The sequence below is a fragment of the Pezoporus occidentalis genome, unplaced genomic scaffold (assembly GCF_034315485.1).
Source record: "Pezoporus occidentalis ecotype Australia unplaced genomic scaffold, CSIRO_AGI_Poc_V1 ctg62, whole genome shotgun sequence".
Classification (NCBI taxonomy): Eukaryota; Metazoa; Chordata; class Aves; order Psittaciformes; family Psittacidae; genus Pezoporus; species Pezoporus occidentalis.
Window position 1 is genome coordinate 668,733 of NW_026915966.1, and position 21,141 is coordinate 689,873.

The 21,141-nt window shown below is 44.1% G+C and overlaps 2 protein-coding genes across 2 annotated transcripts; both read left to right on the forward strand.

Moving 5' to 3' along the window:
• Nucleotides 1-348: 348 nt before the first annotated feature.
• FBXW10B (F-box and WD repeat domain containing 10B) lies at nucleotides 349-11,661 on the forward strand. The gene is made up of 13 exons (XM_062639854.1): nucleotides 349-698; nucleotides 907-1,089; nucleotides 1,182-1,309; nucleotides 2,221-2,343; nucleotides 2,853-2,965; nucleotides 3,356-3,559; nucleotides 4,546-4,667; nucleotides 5,207-5,355; nucleotides 6,215-6,357; nucleotides 6,918-7,076; nucleotides 7,954-8,198; nucleotides 9,090-9,245; nucleotides 10,615-11,661. Exons 2-13 carry the CDS (start codon nucleotides 996-998, stop codon nucleotides 11,370-11,372), a joined length of 2,394 nt encoding a protein of 797 aa, XP_062495838.1. The 5' UTR covers nucleotides 349-698; nucleotides 907-995; the 3' UTR covers nucleotides 11,373-11,661.
• A 2,684-nt stretch (nucleotides 11,662-14,345) lies between these two features.
• On the forward strand, nucleotides 14,346-20,727 carry LOC134174700 (Golgi apparatus membrane protein TVP23 homolog B-like). The gene is made up of 7 exons (XM_062639925.1): nucleotides 14,346-14,478; nucleotides 15,179-15,261; nucleotides 16,113-16,257; nucleotides 16,730-16,819; nucleotides 18,023-18,154; nucleotides 18,257-18,385; nucleotides 19,329-20,727. Exons 1-7 carry the CDS (start codon nucleotides 14,467-14,469, stop codon nucleotides 19,359-19,361), a joined length of 624 nt encoding a protein of 207 aa, XP_062495909.1. The 5' UTR covers nucleotides 14,346-14,466; the 3' UTR covers nucleotides 19,362-20,727.
• The last annotated feature ends 414 nt before the right edge of the window (nucleotides 20,728-21,141 follow it).

Consider the following 21,141-nt stretch of genomic DNA (forward strand, 5'->3'; position numbering starts at 1 on the left):
CACCGGCGGTGTGTGCCTGGGTACCGGGGCACGGGACAGACTTTCAGGTGATGCTGCGCTTCCCGGGTGTCAGGCAGGAAACGGTGGACCCAAACCCTCGCATCTAGGGCAGCCAGACCTGCGGGGTGTCATGTTAGGGTGCTGGCGCAGGGATGGTTGTCCCAGCTTTTGTTATATTGTTATATTATAACAATAATTATTATTTATATATATTATATGTAGTATATGAATATATATTTATATATATATTGTTATCGTTATAGGAAAGGCAGATTTGGCCTTGCTGAGGTTGTGCTGATGTTTTAGTTGTTAAGTAGTTCTTACTCTAAATCAAGGACATTTTAGTTTCATGCTCTGCCAGTGAGGAGGGCCACAAGGAGCTAGGAGGGAGCAGAGACAGGACACCTGACCCAAATTAACCAAAGGGATATTCCATATCATAGAGCATCATGCCCAGAATAATTTATTTGATACTTAACACACTATTCTAACTTCTACAATCCCCTAATTCAGCTCTCAGATGCCTACTGTAAGGTTTGATTCTTTGGTTAATTCTTCCACAGGCACATGTAGATGGATAACCTACTGAATCTCCAAGGAATAGAGCTGTCCCAGATCTTGGATTCGATTCCAACTGTGGTCTGCTGCTCTTAAAAGCGAAATCTCATCTGCAAGAACTGGCTGGCTTGATATAATGGGTACCACTATCTGAGTATTTAACAGTGGGAAGAAACCGTATGAACTATCCTGCAGGACCCCAGGGGGGTTTCAGCATCTTCCTTTGAATGGTGAAGTATCACAGGGACTAGCAGAAAAGCTACATTAAGCTCAATCAACTCTTGCAGTGCATTGCTAACATTAGAGTCAGTAGCCACCAAAGTTCAAGCATTCACTCCTGTCTTCTAGGTGGTCAAAACACTGAATGCCTCATCCAGGAGGGTCCTGATACAGAGAACAACTCACCTATTATATCTGCAGCTGACTGAGATGTCATCATGGTTCCTAGATCTCTCCACTTGCCCTCTAGTGTCAACCCACCCAAGGACTTAATCCGCTGCCTGCCCCCTCATCTGTCCACGTACATCCTGGGTAAAGCTGCTCTGATTTTGGTTCCCCTGAAGAGTAATGAATGGTGTCCCATGTGCTCAGGGGTTAGTCAATATGTGCCTTGAATTCCTTAGGGCTTTTGGATCAGAAATCCCTCACTTCATGTGCTGCTGTGAGCAGATGCTGGGAACATCTGGCCGCACAAGTCAAGAAGGAACGTGCATGTCATAGTGTAATACAGCAGAACATCGCGTATTTGCAGGTATGAGGCATGGGCTTCTGCTGTTGTTACACGCTTTAAAACTTGGTGTTTTTCTGTCACTGCCCAAGCCATTGGATGAAGCTGCTTTTGCTAGAGGTTATCTCTCACTCTGCCTTGTTCCTTCTTCCTCTACCTGCAGAGCTAAGGCAGATGAGATGCTCAGAGTGTCACAAGTGATCACAACAGAATAGCTTTTACTGACTTTGAGAGGCTGTGACTCTAAAAATGGATTAAAACATTCCTGTAATCAAGAAGAGTTTGGTCCCAAATGCAAGTACTGGACTTTCAGGAGCTAGTGGAAACTGGACAGAGCTACAATGGCTCCCTGAGCCACCTCAACAGTTAGCTTTATTTGCTCCCCATAGGAAGATGGGAATGCTAGGTTTCCTTGTGAGAAATCAGAGCTGGTGGTGGGGATACAATAAAGCAGAACTTTTAGGAAAGGTTTGTCCTGCTTAGAACAGTCCTGCCACACACCAAGCTAAGTGTGATGCTAAATCCCTAAAGAGACCACAGAAATCTCAGCTCTGTGCTAGCCTTAAAAGAAGGCTGAATGAAAGGTTTTACACAGTTAAAATGAGTCTTAAATATTGATAAAGGTGATTTGAGAGCCTCTCATCTCAGTGGGTTTGGATTCTGAATCAACTGAGTGCTCACCAAAGGTGAGATGCAGCTTATTAAAAGTTTAAGACTAGCATTTAGAGACAAATGGAAAGTAATGATTTTACCCAGAAGTTAAATCTACCAACAAAGTGGTGAATGCAAGCCAGGTCTCTTACACAACAGCAACAAGCCACTGTGTGCAGATCTGCTTTGCATCTAGCATCCAATGGAAGCACTGACACATGAGTAGCATCCATTGCATACATGGGCTCTGTAGTAACTGTGCTGTCTCTGTTGGTTTATTCCAGGGCTTGTGCCCAAGAGGAGCTGTTTCAAACTATGCTAAAACAGTCAAAGTGGCAATTCCACAGTTAAATGAAGAGGGTGATGTCATTGAAGCCAAAAGCACTGGTCGGCAAAGTAAAACGAAGGTACGTTGGAAGTTGTTGGTCTTCCGTGGATCCTGCGTTTCAGTATCTGGGGAGGAAGGTGGTGGCTTTGGAAGACAGGACAGTGAATTTGGAGTTGCTTCGCTCTTGTCCAGCTCCTGCTCCTGGTTTGTCCCATAACGAGCAATTCATAAGGACCAGTGCTTGCTCAGCACCTTCTTGCATCCCTGAACTCCTGCCTTGTCCTAATGCATCCCCCAGTGCACAGGCTCGAAGATGGGGTGCTGGCACATCCATCATAAGGATGCAGCCTTTCTCCAAAAGAATAAAGGGTGCAGCAGTTGAGTCTTCCTCTTTTGCCACAGACCATGGCATGGGAACAACACTTTTTTTCTGCGCTAACCAGACGTTTGTGCACTCTGGGTGCTCCTTACCAACACTTTCTCTTTCTGGTCTCATCACGACAGTATGGACAAGCTGATATGTTTAATACTATGGATAATATTGCATTCCTCTTCCCTGAGTTACTCTCCTATTTTCCTTTTCATTAGGAGAAGGGAAGCAATCTGCAGGAAACCTATAATGGTCTGAAAACTGACACAATCCAGCTGGAAGAGAGAAATGTCTTCTGTGGCTCCTACAATATTCGTATCCTCATGGACCAGTGAGTAAACTGCCTGGCTGTAGGGCTGAACAGCAGCTTCTGAAAACCTGTCCCATTCCTGTGACCCTTCTGTGAGAATGGACGGTTGGAAAAGGGTCTTTCAGCATCAGTGTTAACAAGTCCTAACTGTCAAACCCAGGTTTTTATGCAGATACCAGAAGTGTTAGTGATTTACAGTGTATCACAAGGGATATGGGGCCAGGAGGAGCCCTCTCCCTTCTTTAAGCACACACTCTGGATGCAAACTTGGGTATGCAGAACTAAGGACCTTGGTTGTTGTGCCTGCAAAGACACACCACTTAAGTGTATTGTCCATTGAGTTGTTCAATGAGGACCACTAAGCAGCAGCCCTAGATCTTGTACTCATCTCAGTCACTATTTCTTATCCAGATCAGACCAAAGCAGAGTAATCCATTACAGTGGTGGAAACTTGGTAGCTGTTGCCTCTGCAGATCGAAAAGTGAGGTTTCTTGGAATGCCAGGAATAAAGGAACTGCCTCCTCTGCTGTCTGGCCATGCCGGGACCATCAAAGCACTCTATCTCAATGAGGAGAAGGGGTTTCTTCTCAGCGCAAGCTTCGATCTCAGCATCAGGTGAGCAACGCTGGGACTGTGCCATGGGACACCAGCCCTTGGGCTAGGAAATGTGAAACTTTAATCCTCCCACTCCAGTCTTTAGGAATTCTCCTTTCACCGCTTTTCATTAGAGTAATGAAGAAACAACAGTAGCTATAGAAACACATGCCCCACTCACACAGGACAGCTTCAATTTCCCTATTCCACCCAATACTGAGTGATAAGAAAGGAAAATACAGGGAAGCATGGGCTTTCTTAAAGTACCTTAAAACACCAGATATGTTTTAAATTAACCCTTGCAGGGAGATTCTGACCTTGCTAATGTCAACATCAAGTTCAGGGAGGCTGGGTATCTCCATGCCATTCCAGAAGGCTTGTTGTGCTAAAGCAGGCTCAACACCCTGGTACCTGCTGTGCAGCTACTTCTTTCTAGGTATTGCACGCTGAAACAAGGGCTGGAGATGATCAGCTCTCACATTTATCACTAAATCCTGACAGGATCATGATGAGGGGTGAAAAGCAAAGCAGTAGTTTGCCTGGCTCTGCATGGCAATCATACAGCTTCAGCAAAGGCAGCATTTAACAGAAGGGTTTACACCCATTCAGGCTCTCTCCTCCCTGCTCCAAAAGGGCTGCTTGTGTGAGCTTGGGTTTGAGCTCTCTAGGTAAAGTCAATAGCAATCATCTTGGCACCAGGCAGTAAATAAACAACCTTATCTTGTAAAGCTCTACTCTTTAAGGTTAACTGAATGTAACCATGCCAAAGTTGAAAACTAGCCACATGCTTCCAGGCCGTTTAGAGGCTGAAGAACACAGTATATGGGTAAAAACTTACCTGAATTGATCATTCCAAATCCTCTGATACGTTGGTAAAATGACTCCTGATTTTAATCCTGTGTTTATGGAAGAAGAGCTGGTCTTATCAAATAGGAAATAATTAATAAGATGAATTAGCAGTTAATTAAGTTAATTACCATATTCCCTTTTTGATTGGTTCTTTGTAGATGCTGGAATCTATACAGTGGTACTTGTGTGAAAACCTTCAATGGCCACTGTGGGACAATCACCTGCTTGGATTTACACGAAGAGCAGTTTGTGTCAGGAGCCAAGGATGCAATGGTGAAAGGTGAGAGCCAAGACTAGAAGCTTCCCAGCCAAAGGCAGACAGCAGCAAACAAGGGGCAGAGTACATGGGAGGTGTGAGGAGCGTGACACATGAAGTGTGTGAGTATGAAACTAAACCTATAAATCAGAGGGTGAATTTTAGTGCCTCATTCTTCCTTCCAGAACAGCCGAAGCTGTGGACATAGGCTCACACAAGGTCTCTAATCTGTGTCATTGAATAAATTCTCATTGTTATTGCTTCTGTTCAGTTCTGTAGCTATGGGGCTGGACCATCTTTTGGGCAAGTAATATTAATTTTCATCTTTGCCAGCTGTTTTGCTTATAGAGTAAGGATGAAAAAGTTGTGTTATTTTGCAGAACTTTGCATTTAAAATGCTTCTGCCATGCAATTACACTTTTTAAGTCAATACTTGGCTCCCTGCAGAGCTGCAGCTACAAGGTGTAGCTGTAATTCCAATAGTGTCTTTTAATTCATGTTGTACTCAGCAAAACTTATCATTGGCATATGTATCTAATATTTTTCCCCTTTGTCCCTAACAGTGTGGAGCCTGGAGAGTGGGAAATGTCTCAAGACTCTGAAGCACAATAGTGCTGTTGGGGTGGTTAAAATGAATGGCACCCATATTGTCAGCGGGTCTGACCGAGGGCTGGTGAAGGTCTGGAGAGCTGATACTGGAGCTCTGATCAAAGTAAGTTTCTTCTTAGGTGGATAATTTTGTGCTAAATGGTCAAAAATCTTCTGTGCTAGTTTATCATAGCCTTTTGCATTTGCCAAAGGCTTTGGACTGCTTTTGGTTTTGGGAATTTCATAAACTGATAGAACTATCCATGAACTGCAGAACTATTTGTAAGCAAATAGTCAGTTTTAACCCAGGGTTTGATTTGCTTTGCTTAACCCCCATCATTGCTTGTTCTGTGAAGATACATTAATGTCTGCTCATGTAGAGACATTCAGAACCTGGGAAGAGGGTGGGAGGGCTTGTCTGACAGCTCTTGGGGGTTTGGAGGTACGATGGGTTAGCCCAAAAGATGAGATTTGCTCTCAGAACCAGTTTATAATGCTGAAGCAGCTGGATAGATGCTCTGCAATGGCAAGATTGAGGGTAGAGTCTGCTAATTACTTTAGCATGTGTCCAGAATAAGTATTAGTCCACATCTGAGAGGAGTGAAGCTTTTTCTACATGTGGAGAAGAGTTGAAAATTGCAAGATATCCCAGCTCTGGCTGAGCTAAGCTTGCAATTGCCCATTCTACTATAGCCAGGACAGTCCACTCTCATCTCTCCTGGGTTAACAACCAAGAGATCACAAAGGTCTCAGTTCATTAACATCTATTTAATGTAAAAAAGACAGAAAATCAATGTTAATTCCATGCTAGCAAGCCCAGAACGCTTCTTATGAGCGATTATAAAACTAACACAGTTATCCATAGGGTGTATTGGTATAATAACACCCAATAAAACTACAATGCAGTATATAAGGCTGTTTTTTCTTGGTATACTTAAATCCAGATTGCTGACAGTATTGCACCTATTTCTATTTCTTTGCAGATACTGGAGGGGCACCAAGGCCCAGTTAAGTGCTTGTCCTTTGATCAGTGGCATCTAGTCACAGGAAGCACTGACGGATATGTCCTGGGATGGAGCATGTTGGGAAAACTTAAGAGATGCCTTGTAGCTTTCCGCCACCCTAAGTAGGAATCGGATGTGTTTCAAGTTGTATTCAACAGTCTACTAAATTTGTTCCCTTATAGGAACACAAAATGTCTTAACTATCAGTCCTAGTATTTGAAATATCCTTGTTTTCAGTAGTCTTCATCTTAAAACCAGTGTCAGGCATACATGGTCACAACCAGCATGTGTCAGTTAAGACAGCAACGTAAAATACAAATATACAATCACTTGCTCACAAGCAGGGATGACTTAAGACTGACAGTGCATAGTCCACTATTTTGAGGATCTCAACCTGTATACAACAGGGTATCACACTATCATTTACTTTCCTAGACATAAAAATGAAATCTGAAATGCAGCAGATGGCTATAACTGTACTGGTTCCTACGAGGGTATGACGGTTTGGTTGGTTTGGACAATGAAGTGATTATGAAGGGCTTCACTATTAGACCTCTTATATATCTTGATCAGCTCCTCTGTTTAGCCTGTTGATGGAGGCAGACCTTTGCATCTCCTCCAAGACAAGAGCTATTTGATGGTGCCTCCTTGTGAAAGGATGGTGATGTGCTGTGTTTTTCAGTGAAGTCCTGTCTCTGGAGTTCCTCTACCTCAGAGTCCTCAGTGGTTGTGCTGATGGAAAGATCCGTATATTTAATTACTTGACTGGAATCTGCCTGAAAGTGTTGGTGGCCAATACCAAAGGGGATCCCATATCTTCTTTCTGTATTGGAGGAAACAGGTTAGTGACAACTGCTGCCATCAGTCTCTGAACCAAATTAGGTAGATTACATTGTAACGTAAAGAGTTCTGTATTTTTTCCTTTTACTGGCCTTCTCACAAGTAAGTTTTAAAGGGGGTTACTGCTTATTGACTGCTTTAATAATCTGGTTTTTATAACAATGGCTGAAAAGAGATTTTCTTAGTCCACTCAGCAATGTACAATTTCCTGTTTCTATAAAACTTGCAATATAGATGCAACTGCAAAGCCAAACTCTGAGCCCAGATTCCTTAAGAGGTAGGAGAATCAAGCCAAGGCTTGACAGAGCCTTTGCCTGTACCTGACCTACTGCCTCTTTAAAAGGCAATAATGGAAAATCCTTCCAGGTTCTTTCACTTCTGGACCTCTGAACCTCCCAGCTTCTGTGTAAGCTATAACTAGAACTCTGGTGTGTCATCAATGCTGTTTTGGTCACGATTCTAAACCAGGGCAATATATGGGCTGCTATGAATAAAACTAACTCCATCCCAACCAGACCCAGTACACCCCTCCAATTTAAGTTTAAATGTCCCTAATGACATGGCATCCTCAGTTTCTTTTGGCATTGCACTGATCTAGCTCAGTTTGCTGTTGGCAATTTTCACCCTAATTATTTTAAAACTAATTTTGCCATAGAGTGGAATGAAAAGAGCCCCATAGAGCTCATACAGAACATGAGTTAAAAGCTTACAGCATCTGACTGATGGGACTAATTGCTATTGCTCACTTAGAAGAGTGATGGCTGTCTTAGATCTGTTTAAGGGTTTTGAATTGCACAGAAGCAAAATGGGACCCTTGGGTAGTAACTGCTCTGTTAATGTTATCTATGCTCTTATGGGCTTTTCCCTCCCTTCTCCAGGATGGTGATCAATTCATCAAGTAATCTGTTGCTGCTTGAGTTTGAGGAGACCAGGTGGGACTATACCTTAGATGCTGACAGAAGGGTGGTGGGGAAGAAAAAACAGGACAAAGGGACTTCACGCAGGAAATCTGTTCAGCGAGGGAGGCACCGCAGTGTCAGTCAGCAGCACCGACCTTCCTGGGAGAGAACAGACCTTGATCTGCATTACTTCCAGCCACCAAAAAGCTCTGGAACATCTCCAAGTATTACACACAGCCTCTGCAATACACTGCTATTCTCTAAAATGAGTTAGAAATCATTTCAAATAGTCACTGCCTTCATCCTAATACTCTGCTTTTCTTGAAGTGCAATGTGGTAGATGTGCTGGTGCATTTCCACGGTTCTGTTAATTTTAGGCTTTTGTAAAACCTTTGTACCTTTTGAGAAAGGTCTGCTATAAATTCAATGTGTTTGTCAAAACAGGCAGTGCCATTTTCCAACTGAGTAATAGAGAAATCAGTAGTATTCATTCTTACAGCTGGTGTGCATGGAAACATGCTGCTGATTCAGTGCTTGAATTCTTTATTAATAAAGACTGTAGAAAGTCACAGCACACCTGCATTTGGGATCTGCCATCACCAGGAACTGCAACTGCACGTAAACACACACCTCTTAAATTATAACAATTATGTATGTCCTTTATTTTCAAATCAGAATTAGTTAATACAGGATGGATCACAAATCTTTCACCTCTACAAGCTGTACATTGCAGATAAAATGATGGGTTAAAGTTTCCATGCTTTTAAAGCCATCAGCTGTTAACCTTATTGGTGCAGCTCTACTTGGTAAAAGATGCACAGTCTGCAGAAACAGAAAACAAACAGGGACTGCACTGTATTTTAATTTTAGTGGCAAATATTATGGGTTGTGTATACGTAATATTCTTTAAAATCACTGTTTGCTGCCATCTTTGGATTGTGTGGTTTTCTGCTCATCAAATCTCTTTGGATTTTTTCTAATACCTAGACCTTTAGAAGCTGTGATAAGAGGCAAAGCAGTAATTGAAGCCTTGACATCACATCAGTTATGTTGATTTCATTAAATAAGTTTCACATCAGCAGAGTTTAGAGATGACTTACTCTTCTGTTTTCTAGCTCCCTGGTATGAACTGATGACACCAGCAGCTCACCAGCAACAGCAGCCTTTTCACATTCAGGCAGAGCAGCAGAAAAAGCTTTTAATCTCTTGCACCACAGAAGCCCTGGAAAAGTCAGAGAGAGAATATTCTGCAAGGATCCTGGCAGGTGATGGTAAGAACAGAAGCTTCCTAAGGAAACTGCTTTAGATCAAGCAAATAAACAGAGGCTCTAAGCTCTAGCTATAAGGCTTTGCTCTCTGTTATCTAGGGGTTTTTGTTGTATCTTTATTCTATTTTGATCGCTTTATCAGGTGTAGGAGAATTCTGCATGAAACTTTTTCAAGTACTTGGTGTTCAAGCAATAGCAGTAACTCAGAAAACTGTTTAAAAAAACCCTGTATGTAAATTGTCTCAGCTAGCAAAATGCTGCAATCTGAAACTTGAAATAGTCCTGAGATCAGTCTGTGGCATATGGCATATGTCTCCTTAAGGTGGTTTTTCTCAGGTTTTAGATATAGAATCTGTTGGGATCTCTAACACAGACTCTGGTATCAATTGGTATCTGTACCAATTGTAAATCCCTAACCCCAAGCTCCTGGTGTTTGTAACTAAGCAGTAGGGTCATATGTATGTGCTGATTAAACAGTTCTAAATCCTGTGAATGAGGAACAAGCAGTGATTTTCATTAGCTTGTTGTGCTGTATTCTGCCTTTCTACACTGTAACTTAATGCTCTCTAAAACACATTCCTAGAGGGCAGAAGTTTGGGCTAACCAGTCTGGAAAAACATAGCTGTACTGCAAAGCAATGATACACAAATGATGTGACACTGTGAAGTGGCAAATGAATTGCTATGGCAAGGCCATGGGAGTAAGTGTCTTACTCTGTGTTGCAATCCTCATCTGGTTCTTAGTCAAGGGCATAATTGCACTACTTATCTTGATGTGTCTGTCATACAGCACAGCTCCCTCTCTATATCCCTTGAGGGAGCAAAGTCAGGCTATGAAGCATGTCTTGTGATTTCAAATTCAAATGCATGTCTGAGTAGTAACGGTTCAAGTGGTTCTCAGATGCTGGCTACACCAAAGATTTCTACTGGGAACTGACTTGTCTTGAAGCCTTTTCCCAAAGCAGACTGTAGGACAAGGAAGGGGTGCATGGAAAGAGGTAGTGAGGAGCCTCATTCCTTTCAGAAACCATTGTTTCTAACAAGATGGATACCAACACAGCCACAAAGTGCAATGTATGTTACAGAATCTGACTTCAGTTTGCCCCATACAGGCTCTGACAAGGAACACTTTTCAGTTAATTCAGACAGAATTACCTCTGGCAGTTTTACTAGTGAGGCCAAGGATGAGTTACCTGAAATGGGCACCATTGGTTTGTAGCTTCCTATGCTGCCTGTTCTGTAGATAAACTTGGACTGTCTATACGCAGGTCAATTCAGCACTCATTCCTGGTCTTACTTTGAGTACTACCCTGCCAACAATGATCACAAAACCCATCCTCAACTCCAAATGTATTGTTTTGTTTTGGAAACAGATGGCAAAGCTGAACATGGCTCTGACAAGGCAGAAGCTACTTTGCAGCAGGAAAGGAAAAGAGACTCAAGACGTACAATGTCCCTTGACAAGTTCCTCTTAAGGGTCAGCATGCTGCAGAACACCTGCAAGCCAGCCCTGGACAGCTCCAGCACTGAGAATGATGTGAAAGTCAGAGAAGCATGGGAACCTCCTCTAGAGCATCAGTACCATGCAAAGGTACAGAAAGACAAAACTCCTCTGCCACACAAAAGGGATCAGACAGTGCTGCTCCAACGTGCGAGACAGCACAGTGATTCCCTGACTGTGAGAACAGTTTCTGTCCCTTTTGAAACCAAAATGCTGCAGCTCAAGCTGAAAAACTCTTTGTATGGACCCATTGTGAATTCCTCCATCCCTGCTCCTTCTGTGGTACGTCCCAAGACTCGTGATTTGCTGCAGGAAAAGAAAGCTCACAGTGGTGGTGGTAAAGCCATTTCTTTCGCAAAAGAAGAGGTTCACGTCGCCAGTCCCTTTGCAGCTGCTTCTCAACTGATCAAATCAACACGTGTGATCATTGAACAAATGAAAAACGAAGCATTTCCGATGAGAAGAAAGTCCTTCTGTTCATATGCTGCAAGCTCCTCCCAGAGTGATGGGGAATTCAGGCTTTTGACAGGGAAACAGAAGGAGGTGTATGAGGCAGCTGCTGTAGCACAGTATCAGGCACACCAGGAAAAGCTCAGAGAAGAGCAGCAAAGAGCATGCAAGAAGGCCTAGTTAAGGAAAATTAAAGGCTTACCTATAGACTATTTTACTGGGGAGGGGAAAATACCTGCTCCTGAACTTGGGTTTAATACATTTCTTTGAGTTTAAGGGATTATCTCCAGTGTAAGTTTTTCCAATGTTATTGGTACATTCATCTATTTCCCAAGGCAGCAAAAGGACTTGAGTCCTCTCCTATATGTTAGACCTGCTGTTGCTACAAGCACAGCACTGTTTGACGTGAATACAGCTCAACATATGCTGCAACTCTGACTAATAATAACAAAAATCTTATTAGAGTTCATGTGGATTGATTAGATTTATAAGCTGAAGAAGTGTGGACTGAAAACTGGCTGAGGAGTTGATCTGAGAGGGTGGTGACCTCAGCATTAGTCTACTGGGAGGCCAGTAACCAGTGGTGTAGTACAGGGATTGATACTGGGCCTGATTTTAACATCTTTAATTGATCATATGGATGACGATGATGCAGATGACACTGAACTGGGAGGGGTGGCTGATGCACCAGCTTGTTGCTGCTGTCTACAGGGACCTAGAGGGGTGGGCTGAGAGATCTGGTGCAGTTCAACAAAGGGAAATGCCAAGTTCTGCCCCTGGGGGAGGAACAGCCCCAGGCACCTGGATGTGCTGGGGCCACCCAGCTGGAAAGCAGCTTAGAGTTTAATTTGTATTAAATTAGAAACCATTACTTTAATTTCTCTGGATTTATGGATAAAATGCCTTAATATGCTTGAATTCCACTAATGAAATTGGCTTGAGTTGGGAAGACAAATACCTTTCTAGTTGTCTAACTGCGAATATATGGGCCAGCACAGCAGAAAATTCTCTGTTATCCTCTTGTGTTGAGGACAATCCTGCTCACAGGTAAGACAGGGGTCCTTTCTGCAGCAGTTCTGGGTTGAGATTATAGTCTGGTTAGTTTTGGTTTGCTTATTTTAATGCCATCTTCCACTCCTAAACTCTGGGATTAAGCCAGACCTTGCTAACAGTGGACAATAAGTTGTCTGGGGTGGCTTTGCCTTATGTTAGTTTTCATATTTAAAGCAGCAAGGATTTCACTCTTAGCCACGGGATGGCACTTTCTCACAAGAAATCAGGCTTAGCCCAGCACAGCTGCAGCCAGAGACCCTTTGGCACAACCCCTCTGGAAAAAAGCATCTAATACAGAAGTCTGATGGAAAAACATCATGGAAAGGCTGATGCCTTTTCAGTTGTGCTGAAATGAGGAGGATTAAAGTGTCATCATCTTATTTGGAGTCAATAAATCAGCATCTGCCTGCAAGCGTGGGTTCTCGGGCTCTTGTGACATGCTACAGCCAACAGAGTTGTGTGAAACCATCTACAAAGGCAGAACTGGACCAAGTCCTTCTCTGATCTGCTTTAGCTTGGCACGGGGAATGCAAAGCCAGAAGCTGGGCATCAGAGGTGCATTGGAAAGGAATTAACATCTGGGAAGATGTCATACATGGTACGTGAAGTCACTTATGAAGGTAACTAAGAGGTGGTTTTACTCTGTATTAACTCACTTCTAAATTAAACTGACCTTTCTGTGTGCATAGCTTTCGGGTGTGCAGAGGAGACAGCCTGAGGATGCGGTGGGCAGCATTGCTCTTGTGCAGGATGCACCTGCAAACAGGTAGCAAGCCAGGCTGAGCAATGGCATGGTCGTTTTAATAAGAGTTTTGTTGTAGCTAGGTGCTGTTAATGTTGTACTTGTCATCCACAAAGTGTAGATAACATTATCCTGATGTGATGATATCCCGTTAACGTCACAGCGATTTTGTCTGTATAGCTCGACAGGTGCTTCTGAATTAAATATGATTTGAGAGTGTTGGTTATAGGTAGAAGTGTTTGTATTTCAGCAGAGGAATGGTGCCTGACAGGTCACAACGTGAAGGAGCCACAGAGTTATAAAAAGAGGTGACAGCAGGGCCATAAAAAGCAAATTAAGTGTTTAAATAGTATTGTATTTATCAGTAATAGCTTTGGATTGCCTGTGAAATCGCATGCTGACTTAAGCAAGGATTGCATATGGATACATCAAGGGATGGGCTAGTCCCCAGAATCATTAAATCCGAGTTAAAGACATAGTCCTTCAAGAATACATCAGCGGCCAGATCCACCCAGCAAGCAGTTATAGCTGGAACCAGCTATGGTAAGAGTGATCCTGAAAGGGAGAGACCCATTTTGCTTCAACCAGGATCAAGCCATGCTCCTTCAAACAGGCGGCAAGTAATAAAGCAATGTTGTGCCTCATTGCATGGCAACCTCTCCATTCCCCTGTACTCGCCAGAACAGATGGAACAACAACTGGAAGCAATAATCCTATCGTTAACTTTGCCGCCTTCCTTTCTCAATGTCGCGTGAAATCACTCATTCCTTCCCTAATGAATGTGTCCTAAACTGCTCACATACATACCCCGCTGGGCAGCGTGTTTGGGATGAGCTGTCTAAAGATGGGTTTCCTCAGAGACCTTCAGCCACCAACGGATCCTTGCGCCTTGCTGATGGCTGCAATGGGCAAATATAAGACCAGGGCGTTGTGAACTTGTGGGTTTCTTGTGGGCTCTGTGCCTTCCCTTCAGACTTTATAATCCACTTTATTTCCAGGGTGGCAGCTCAGCCTTCCCTTGTTCTACAAATACTGCTCTCTTTTGAGGCTTTTCCAGCACATTTTATAGGCTATAGGGTTAGTTTTGTTTGGTTTTGACCTGTGCCAGAAACAGAGGAGGCCACGGAGCTGCTGCGAGGGCTGGAGCAGCTCTGCTCTGGAGCCAGGCTGGGTCAGCCTGGAGGAGAGAAGGCTCCTGAAGGGGAGACCTGAGAGCAGCTCCAGTGCCTGAAGGGGCTGCAGGAAAGCTGGAGAGCGGCCTGGGACAAGGGCCTGTAGAGACAGGCCAAGGGGAACGGCTTCAACCCCTCGGAGCAGCTGGCCGCCATTACGGCCTCCACAACGAGCAGGGCGGGACTACAGCCGCCACGTCCCGCGCTCCGCCTCACCAGCGCGCAAGCGTGAACGGGGCGGAGCGTGCCGCGATTGGCTCCGCCGCGGTGACGCGACGCGGCAGGCGGAAGTGAGGGAGCTCCGGCCATGTTACGGCAGGTGAGGGGCCGCGGCCTGGGGCAGAGTGGGGCCGGGGGGACCGCGGCCTTGCGGGGCCTGGGGCCTGGGGCCGGGGGAGCGGGGCGCTAGCGGCCGCGTACCGGTGGTACGAGGTAGGGCGGTGCTTTCTGCTGTCACAGGCCTGTGGACCCGGAGCGCCGCAGAGAGTCGGTCGTGAGTCGGTTAAAAACGCCCGGAGGGGATATGAGGGGTTGGGGGGGTGTGGGGTTGGTGTTCTCTGGCGCTGCCCTTAGCGGTGCCGGCTGGAAGGTGCGGGGCAGGGGGAGAGCCCAGGCAGGGCTGGTGCTGTCGGTGTGAAACCAACCGGTTCTGTGGCCGGCCCAGTGCGTTCCCTGGGAGGATGCGAGTCTCTTGGTTGGCATAGGAATAGCTCTGTACAAGGTAGCGCGTCCTCTAAGATAACGAGGAATAAAAGACCTTAGGCTATAGCGTTAACTGTCCGGTTGTGTAAAGTACGCTGGGTCTCACACTGTGAGCTTCTGTAGCTTTCACAAAGAGGAAATCAAAACATTTAATGCTGCATTGTTTTGTATGTGGATAAATCTTCGTGTTCTTCCCGAATTGATCTTGATCTGAAGGTGGTGTTGTGACGTTCCGGGTAATCAAAAGTGTACCTGCTTGAAGCTGAAAGCTTACTCTCTTTCCTCTCATAACTCTTTGTGTCTCTTTTGTGCTTCAGGATAGCAGTGATGACATCGAAGATGTGTCTCTCTTTGACGCAGATGATGATGTATCCAGGAGATCAAAAAAGTCCAAAATAAGGTCAGTGGCCATGGAATTTTCAGATGAGCTCTAGGCAGAAGCACAGGGAAGAAGGGGCTGCCACGTTATATCAAATTATGCCATATGCCTCCTATTTGGAATAAGTTATTTGGCAGTAACAGAGAGTAATTTCTGGGTAGTTGAGAGGGCCAGTTCCAGAAGCTCAGTTGGAATGTGTAGATCCATGCCTTTGTGCCCTCACGTTTAATATGTGTCTGTGCTCCTGTGTGGAAGGAATCCACACAGATCTCCTGTGTAATGGGAGGTTCTCCCTGCATTGAGGGCTGGTTCTGGGCTAGTTTCTTATCTCCTTCCCACTCTTTCTTATGTTTTGTGCTGCCCTGCTGTCTGCCATGTCCTGGTGTAGTTGGTCCAGCTGCCTCCTTCCTTGTTGTGCCTGGTCTGCTGCCACAGAGCAGTGTCCATACCCGTGTGCTTGGCTCTGTGCTGCATGCTTCTGCAATATCCCAATATTGCAGAAATGAGGCAGAAGGGCAAGTCTGCTGTGGTGAGAAACGTGATTTTCCTTTCAGAGGTATTTCCTCTGTCAGAGCCTTTTTAAACTCACCCTGTAAAAATTGCCTCATGTTGAGTGCTGGGTATCTCATCTCCTTCCACCTCAGTTCTGTCTGCATGTGGAACGTCAGGCAGGTAGAAAGTGTCTTCCTTATGGCAATCTTGTAGTCAGCTTATTTCCCATATTCCCAGCAGTCACTGCACACTGGGTTTGTGTTACAATGCTGATCCTTATCCTGTGAGTTGGCAGGAGATCACTTGGTAACATCATTTCTCTGGAATTGCTTCAGTTGTCTTGTCTGAAAGAGCTGTGACTGTGTTGTACTTCATTCCAGGCATCCCGTGGCATCATTTTTCCACTTATTCTTCCGAGTCAGTGCGATCGTTGTCTATCTGCTCTGTGAGCTCTTAACTAGCAGCTTTATCGCCTGCATGGTGACAATTATCCTCCTCTTGTCGTGTGACTTTTGGGCTGTAAAGGTAAGTTCCTCTTTATGTTTTTTGTTACCTTTTTCTTAGTGTATAAGAATAATTGAACAATGATACTTTATGGGAAAACAAAAAGTTGCTTCTTTGGGCCTTTGGCAGCAAATGCCCCAAATACCCTCAAGTGCTGTGATGTATTTCAAAGAGTTACAAAGTAAGATCTCTTAAATCTCTGTACCTCATTTCTTTTTGAAAATCAAATGAAGAACATAGATGAGTTTTTCTTTTACAGATTTCATTATCAGATCACTTTCAAATCACCAGAAGTACACCTCACAGTAATTTTGTATTGCACTGGAGTACAATAGAAAATAGATTGTTGTGGACATAAAAGCCTTATAATCTTGTTTTCCCAAATGTGAAGTAAATGAGCACCATTGAAAACAGCAGCCCAAACAGCTGAACCTTGATAAGTGGTTTCTTTTAAGCAGAAGATAGAAAGCTCATTGCTTTTTTTCTGTTTCAGAATGTCACGGGTCGACTGATGGTCGGCCTTCGCTGGTGGAACCAGGTGGATGATGATGGTAAAAGTCACTGGGTGTTTGAAGCCAGGAAGGTAAAAGTCTTTATTTTCTTTTTTGTTCTTCTTTTAATTATTTCTGGGTCATGAAACCCCTGTTAATTTGGAGGTTTCACTTATGATGGCAGATTGCATGCTGCAGACATTTACTTCCAGCCGCAGATCTGTGACCACAGGACTTGTTTCATGAAGGGTGCTGAATGAGCTTTCTGATTGTTGAATTGAAAAATCCTCATGACTTATTGATCTGGCTTAATGTCAGCAACCTAAAAGTTCCACACATGATGCAGTAAAGCTTCCCATGTCCCGTCAGTAACCTGCAAGTTTCCTGGTATAAACTTCCAACAGCTGACATAACTTTTATCACCTACAGAAAACTATTGGACGTAGGAAGAAACATACAGCATTCCTCATGGCTATTGCTTGGCCTTTGTGTTCATGATGGCCACTGCTGCTGGTCTGGTATCTCATCTGTCAGGCACCTTACTACATATCTGTTCACCCTTTTGATCCTTGCTTATTTCTGAGATCATTAATGACATCTGTGGTGGTGTAGGGACTTGAAGCTAAACCTTTCTCCAGCTGAGTGTGTGCATTCACTGCAGGCCTGTTTCTTCCTCATAACCATGCTAGTTTAGAAAAGCTAGAACATTCTGGAGGAGGGAAGAAAGGTGATGCTGTAAATAACTCAGTCCACACTTTTCAACTATTAGAGGAAGAGGTGAGTTCTTGCTTGGGATTGTCTGCTCTGTAAAGACTTTATAAAATCAGTAGTGTGGTGCAAGTCAGACGTCTATGTGTGTAAAGAAAAAATTACGCTACTTTAATGCCTGAGATTACTAATATGTAGTTCTGCCAGTGCTGGGATTAATGGAATTCTGTGCAGTGATTTGGAGGTAGAAAACATTACCCCTTTGGCTGCTTCTGAGCTTTGTAACTGAACCATGCAGTAAATGTCATGTTTCTCAAACTTAACCTTTCAGCCCCAAGCATTCCAAGAGGATTTGATGCTTCTGCCTCCACAATTTCTGATAGCAAATTGACAAAAGGGTCCCTTAAATGGAAACATCTTCTATTGCAGAAAGATCTTTATGTGATTTAGGAATTGATCTTGAAAGCACCCAGTACTGTTGTGTGAAGGCAAAAAACAGTGGGCTTGTAGATTCTAGACTGTTTTTAATGACAGTTTGATCCATACGATGGAGCAGCCTGTTAATCGCATTTCCTTTCTGTTTCTAGGTATCAGCACAAAGGAGTAAAAGCTCCTCAGAAGCAGAGTCCCGAATTTTCTGGTTAGGTCTCATTACCTGCCCTATGATCTGGGTGATATTTGCTTTCAGTGCACTCTTTTCTTTCAAAGTGAAATGGCTGGTGAGTTGACTCCCTCAGCTCCGGAATAGATCTTGCACCTTACAAGTAAATAAGTGTCATTAAATTGGTATAAATTAGTGACTTTATTTTCCTGCGTCTTAGGCAGTGGTTGTGATGGGAGTGGTGCTTCAGGGAGCCAACCTTTACGGGTATATCAGATGTAAAGTTGGCAGTAGGAAGAACTTGACGAGCATGGCGACCAGCTATCTTGGAAAGCAGTTCTTGCGGCAGGTAAGATGATTTCCAGGGTTTTGGAAACCCTTCAGTCATCTTTCTTTCTGTCCATAAACTTCCTGCCTGCCTAGGCATGAAAGGAAAGACTGCAGAAGTTATTTATTCACACCTAACTTCTGTGTGAATTTAAGCCCCCTCAGTTAAGTCATAGAATAACTTGCTTATTATTGGCATCAAGTTCCGTTTGCACTGATTCATGAGCTCATAGTTTTTGCTGCTCTCATGGGCCCTTACCATACTAGTGGCTGGTGTTTTGGAAATAATGCAGTGAAAATTGTCACAGAGTGAAATAGCTTTTGATAAACTCTGCTCCTCTTGGATGACACATTGCTAAGTTAGTCCTGTCATTGCACTGCTTCCTCTTCAGGTTGTGCTTATCCACAAAGGCGTGCACCTGGAGGGGGATGTTGCACTGATCCTTGTGCTTCCGTGCACAGCTGCAGCACACATAGCTCTTAGCTGAAAGGGCAGCTGCTGCCTTTTATAATCTTTCCCCCTTCCAACCAGCTCCTCTCAACAGGCCCTTTTCTGCCCCCATGCTGGGCTTTCTCCTTTCTGTAGGTCCTTGCAGCAGTGGGCATGACTGTCCTGTCCCACCTTTAGGCTGTTGTTTAACTTCTGCTTTGACCAGGTGTTCTGCGTGTGGCTGGTTCTATTATGCAGATGACTCTGGGGACAGTGGTTTGGCTGCCATAGGTTCACAAATGTTTGCTGGAGTTATTGTCCTTAGTGTGATTAGAAGCTCAAACATTGATAGTCATTTCTTGGCAGTCTGTGCTGGGCTTGGCCTCTTCTGTAGCTCACTTTGCTTCTGAGTGCTTTTACCACTGTGGGAGTTAACCCAGACCCATCTTAGTCTCTGGCAGAAATTAATGTCTTGCCCCAGAATGATGGCAGAGAGTCACATAGTTCTCCTCTGTTCCTTTCCTTCCTTCTGCAGACTGTAGCTAAAGAAGACCAACCAGCATCCTGAGTGTGGCAGAAGCCTCAATCCAGATTCACAGTAGTGAACAACAGGGAACGTTGCTCTGACCATGAGATTTGGGAGCTGCAAACATGAGGTGTGAATTAAAAGAAGTAAATAAATTGTGCAAGACTTCAGGTTAACACTCCTAGCAGCTTATATTCGATTTTCCACTAGCGGTTTGTGTTTTAAGTCCTTTCTTTAGTTTGATTAGTTAGAATTAATTTGCCTAAGCTTTAATAACTATCCTAGGTGGCTCTCATACAGGTTTAGAACTACTGGATGAGTTAAGAGAAAACTGCTGCACATCCTTCTTCAGAAAAACCATGCACAAGCTGAGCCTTCTGTTACCCAAGAACTCCCCCAATTCCTCCAGCAGTTGGTGCCTCAAATCGTTTCAGTTGTGGACATTGCTGCGTTTTGTTCTTGGAGGTCGTTGCTGCTTCTGTTACAGGGTTTAGATCGTACTCTCTTGGTTCCACAGCTCTCTCATTCTATGGTCTGAATGGCACTGAGGTGGTTGCAGTGAAGGACATCTAAAGGAAGTATTGCTGTTGGCCTAGTGGGGGGGGGATCATTAAAGTCTCGTGGGAACTGCAGGAAGTGACTTCCAAACAGCTCTGGTCATTTATTTATTTACCTGAAGCAACCCTGGAAGTCTCAGTAACATCTTAAAGCCCTGGATTTATGGGAAATCCCTCTTCTACCTGTATGGAGAGTGTAGCAAGACTAAAACCAGTTTCTGAGGAAGGTTGCCTGTGCAATTTCAGAGAGAGTAAGTTTGGGAGCAGTTATCTAACGCTGTTGAAGGGATGCATCTGACACAGGTGCTGTGTGGTAGCATGTGTTTGATGCTATAGGTCTCTAGCCAGAAGGGTATAGAGTGATGTGATGTGCAGTTTCCTCACCAGCCCCTCAGTACGGGGTCACAGGGAATGTGACTGACAGGGTTCTACATTCCTTGAATCCATACAGTGTGCTGTCCTTAATCCATGCACCTCCAGGAGTCTGTGAGCTGGGGAAAAAAAGCATTTTGTAGGGTTGTGAAATGTTGGCTTGCAGTGTTCACTTAGATGGCAGAAAGTGGTGTGTTTTTGTGTGAAAAGCTGTATGAAAGGGTCAGTTCCTTCTTGTCATGTAATTTTGTTCAAGGCAGATTGTACTTTCCCAGCTTTGAATGAGGTACTTTAAATGAAGAATGTGTTTTGAATAATGGGTATTGTAAATTGTGGGATTGCATTGACATGATTTATCTCCCTGTACTGTAGCAATACTTGGGAGCTGTATATTTGTTGAACTCTTTGGATTGATACTTCCTTTTGTAAATATGTATTTATACAATCTTGAAATTAAAACTATGCTTTGTTTAACCAGACCAGATATCCCTCTATGAATTCATGGCTGAGCTCTATCCATACACTGTGTTCTTGTAACATAGCTTTAACAGGGGTTACTTGTCAGGTTAAACAGCGCTAGGTTTGGCACAGTTCCTTGCACACAGTTTGCTCTGTGTGAACACCGTTTTGAAGTGTGCTGGAGTGGTTATTGTGCAGAGGTGAAGCAACTGACACTCTTACAAGGCCCGTGTGAAGTGGATGTGATGCTTGTCAGAGGTCCCCTCTGCCCAGCTGCCCCTGGCAGGTGGCAGCACACTGCTGTAAATGCTTGTGCCACCACATAGTGAGAACTTCTGGGCCCCATTTACATGGAAGGGATGATTTATTTCTAAGGAATGAATGTGAACAGGCAAAATGAAGCCGGTCATGGAAGTAAAGGTGGTGCTGCAGCC

Bases quoted from the DNA above. Each gene is read 5' to 3' on its own strand.
- LOC134174700 (XM_062639925.1), top strand. The intron at 16,820-18,022 runs GTAAAAGTCTTT...TTCTGTTTCTAG, and splicing joins GGGTGTTTGAAGCCAGGAAG to GTATCAGCACAAAGGAGTAA. The intron at 18,155-18,256 runs GTGAGTTGACTC...CCTGCGTCTTAG, and splicing joins CTTTCAAAGTGAAATGGCTG to GCAGTGGTTGTGATGGGAGT.
- FBXW10B (XM_062639854.1), top strand. From the start codon at position 996: ATGGTTCCTAGATCTCTCCACTTGCCCTCTAGTGTCAACCCACCCAAG. The intron at 1,090-1,181 runs GTAAAGCTGCTC...TGAATTCCTTAG, and splicing joins TCTGTCCACGTACATCCTGG to GGCTTTTGGATCAGAAATCC. The intron at 7,077-7,953 runs GTTAGTGACAAC...TCCCTTCTCCAG, and splicing joins TTCTGTATTGGAGGAAACAG to GATGGTGATCAATTCATCAA.